The sequence below is a fragment of the Arachis ipaensis genome, chromosome B06 (assembly GCF_000816755.2).
Source record: "Arachis ipaensis cultivar K30076 chromosome B06, Araip1.1, whole genome shotgun sequence".
NCBI classification, from domain to species: domain Eukaryota; kingdom Viridiplantae; phylum Streptophyta; class Magnoliopsida; order Fabales; family Fabaceae; genus Arachis; species Arachis ipaensis.
Window position 1 is genome coordinate 5441281 of NC_029790.2, and position 4080 is coordinate 5445360.

Sequence of the window (4080 nt, forward strand, 5' to 3'; positions counted from 1 at the left end):
CCGCTCACATGAACTACTAATCCATATTATTATAACTAACAAAGTATCATTAAATGAATATGAAGAGACACGGTCGAAACTCAGGTGCAGTCGACTTCACGTGAAATTGTAACTGAGAGCCGTTAGATGATTTGATTGATTTGACTAAATTTTCATCCAACAACTCTCAGCTATCAACTTTACGTGAATATAGCAATCATTTATTAAACAGTAACCAACATTGATCCACCTTTCATGCATAACAAAAACAAAAAAGAAAAAAGAAAAAAAGAAGACGACAGAAACCTCATCTGCCTATAATTACACATACTCACAAGCTCTTGAAGACCACACCATATACACTTTTGAGATAACTTTTCATCACTCTTTTCTCTCTCTTAGTTTCTCTGTTGTGTGCTACTCTCCTCTCAGTGTTAGCAATGGCTACAACACTAACCATAGTTATGCTCTTCCTAGTTGCAATGCTGCTTCTTCCATTAAAAAACCATGTAAGCCAACATATATAACTTTTCATTTATACTCATTCCTATGTTTAATTAGTCTCAACATGATTTTTTGTCTCTTTAATCATGGTTTATTAATTATGTTAGTCACAATAATTGTGGTTATGATTTCAGGCTGAGATTATTGATGCTGCTACCACAGAGGCTCCAGCTCCGCAGCCTAACACTAACATAACCACTTCTAACCACTTCCCCATTAATGTGAGAGTTTCCAAATATTTTTGCTTTTTGTTTTGGAAAAATTCTGCATATATTTTTTTTCCATTATTTCAATTTTTAACCATGCATGTCAATTCTTTCTTTCATTATATATGTTAATTTGATGTGTTATTTTCTTGAGTTTCAGCATGGCATAACTGAAGGCAGTCTTAAACCAACAGGTAATAGTTAAGGACATAATAATATCTTTTCAAATTAAGAATTTATTAATGATAAGTAATTAATCAGAGTAGTACGTAGTCCTAAAAATTTTTCAATAATTAAAGTTTATTTTATTTAAATTAGAATTAAAAAAAAGTTAAATAAGTTTCTAACTTTTTAATTCTAAGACATATAAATCTTTAACTAATTGAAAATATAAAAACGTTTCTGACCTTTTAAAATACGGGATACTTAAGTCTCTTCATCTAATATACATGAACAAATCGATCCATCAGAGAGATTTAAATGTATCACGTTTTAAAAAATGAGAAACGCTTTTATATTTTTAATAATTAGTCGAAAATTTATTTGTTTTCGAGATAAAAAATCGGAGACATTTTTGTCGTTTACTCGAAATTTTGATGATGATGACTATGATGGAATAATTAAACTTAGTAAGATTTTGGTGGATGCAGAATGTGGACCACGTTGCACAACAAGGTGTTCAAAGACACAATACAAGAAGCCATGTTTGTTCTTCTGCCAAAAGTGTTGTGCAAAGTGCTTATGTGTGCCTCCTGGTACTTATGGCAACAAGCAAGTTTGCCCTTGCTACAACAATTGGAAGACCAAAAGGGGTGGACCAAAATGCCCTTAATTACAAACCTCATATTTCAATTTACTTTCTCTAATTCCCTATCTTCATCATAATCATGTCTTAGTTATTTAATTAGTTGCTTAATATTATTGTTAATTAATTGTTACTATCATTATTCCATGTATAATTCAGTATAAGCTAAGCATCATATGTAATTGTAATGTAACTGCTACAATGAAATGACCCAAATTTCATTATGTTTGTCCTTTTCTGCCTTAAAATTATGCCTCAAGTAATAAGCATTGAACTTGTAGTCAAATTTCTTAGTAGAAACAGATAAATGTACAAGGCACTAGGATACCACCAGCATCATAATAGACTAATATTCGTAGCAAACATTAAAATTAAAAATTGACTATGAAATAACTAAATTTGAATTATGAATTAGTTAAAATTGAAATTTTAAAGTGTTTTAAAAATCTTTGTTGTGAGCCTCAAGAGCAAAGTTGGTTCGTCCTTTGAACCTTTGTTGCTGATACTGGAGTTGGTGCCATGGATTATGGATACTATCTCAACCACCTCTTCATTGCTTCACAAATAAGTTCCTGAACTATGTATTAAACCACTTTTTCACCTTAGCCCATGACAACAATAAAGACGTCTCACGGCCCACAAATTCAGCCCAACAGAATACACAAATTAAATGATAATTTAGTCTTTATCTTATCTTATAGTTATCTTTATCTTTATCTCTATATCTTATCTTTATCTCTATATCTTATCTTTATTTACTTTTATCTTTCATAGGCCAATACTCTATATATACTTAATTTTACTTTCATAGTTTACAATTCATTCAATCAACAATCAATAAAATTTCTTCATCTTTTTCTTTCACAATTCTTTTATTTTCCTATTCTTTCACAATTTTATTATGGTATCAGAGCTCCTCTTGAGCTCTGCTGACATCCATAGATCAAGGAGAAATGGCACACCAGCAACTTCATCCGGAGTCTCTTTTGGACCTTTCGTCAGCCCAACACTTTTCTTTCATGGCACTTCCTTTCAATGAAAAAGCTCGTCCTTCAAACCAACTTGAGCTTCTGCCAAGTCCAACTACTCATTATCTTTGTTCCTTCAATACCTTTTCTACTGTTAACAATTCTTCAAATCGAGATTCATTCTTGAATACTTGGATCATTGATTCTGGTGCCACAGATCACATTGCATCAAATTTATCTTGGTTTATTTCTTACACACAAATTTCTCCTATTATTGTTCATTTACCAAATGGTTCTCGAACTACTGTTTCTTATAAAGGAGTCATCAACGTAGTTGTGTTAAAACTCCTCAACAAAATGGAAGGGTAGAACGCAAGCATCAACATATTTTGAACATAGCTCGTGCTCTTATGTTTCAATCTAATTTACCATCATCTTTTTGGTCTTATGCTGTTAGACATGCTGTTTATTTACTTAATAGAGTTCCATCATCCGCAATTAATTTTAAAACACCATTTGAGATTTTATTCAATCATCTACTAAATTATCATGACATTAAAGTTTTTGGATGCTTATGTTTTGTTTCTACCCAAATGGCAAATAGATCAAAATTTGATCCAAGAGCCAAAAAGGCTGTATTTATTGGCTTTCAATCTGGTTTTAAAGGGTATATTGTTTATGTTTATGTTTTAAAAGATCTTGCCCTTAGTCACAAAAAATGTCCAATTCCAGACACTCAGCCCAACATTGCCAAACACACCTTCTCAAAAACAAGATTCAGTTAGCCTTCCAGTTGAACCCTCACCTATACCCATTGACCCAACTCCACCTAGTTCTTTATTTTCTCCAACAACCTCTTCTTCTTCCTCATTATCGTTTCCTAACCAAGTTGAACCCATGACCACCGAATCACTTTCAACACTAGACATCAGTCCACCATCACCTTCTCATCCCCCGTCACCTTCTTCACCACCTGAGCAACCCCATCCTCGTCATTCCGACCGGCCTCACCGACCTCCAGCATATCTCTCTGATTACTTGTGTAATTCCTCTCTCATCTCTACAAATCAATCTCCCTCAAAGTGCAAGTATCCTTTATCTTCAGTCATGTCTTTTTCTCCTCTTTCATCTTCACATAAAAAGTTTCTTTTATCTCTACATTCTGACGTTGAGCCAAAGTCTTTTAAGGACGCCAATCAACACTCTAATTGGCGTAGTGCTATGAAAGATGAGTTGGATGCTCTTGAGCTGAACAAAACTTGGCGTCTTGTTGATTGCCCTGCAGGGGTTAAGCCGGTTGGCTGTAAATGGGTCTATCGCATCAAACGCAAGCCTGATGGTTCAGTTGATCGATATAAAGCACGCCTTGTGGCTAAAGGGTTCACTCAAACTGAAGGTGTTGATTTCTTGGAAACATTCTCCCCTGTTGTCAAGCCTACCACTATCAGATTAGTTTTGGCATTGGCCTATACATCAGTTGGATGTCAATAATGCTTTCTTACATGGGGATCTTTCTGAGGATGTTTATATGACTCTGCCACCCGGATTTATATCTCCTCAACCGAATCAATGCTGTAAGCTACTAAAGTCACTGTATGGTTTACGAAAATCTAGTCGT

At 34.0% G+C, this 4080-nt stretch overlaps 1 protein-coding gene across 1 annotated transcript; it reads left to right on the top strand.

The window, feature by feature from the left end:
* LOC107647930 (protein GAST1) lies at positions 304-1728 on the top strand. The gene is made up of 4 exons (XM_016351980.2): positions 304-488; positions 618-704; positions 850-883; positions 1340-1728. Exons 1-4 carry the CDS (start codon positions 420-422, stop codon positions 1519-1521), a joined length of 372 nt encoding a protein of 123 aa, XP_016207466.1. The 5' UTR covers positions 304-419; the 3' UTR covers positions 1522-1728.

Coding starts and splice junctions, on each gene's coding strand:
- LOC107647930 (XM_016351980.2), top strand. CDS start 420: ATGGCTACAACACTAACCATAGTTATGCTCTTCCTAGTTGCAATGCTG. Junction 705..849: donor CTAACCACTTCCCCATTAAT/GTGAGAGTTTCC, acceptor CTTGAGTTTCAG/CATGGCATAACTGAAGGCAG. Junction 884..1,339: donor AGGCAGTCTTAAACCAACAG/GTAATAGTTAAG, acceptor TGGTGGATGCAG/AATGTGGACCACGTTGCACA.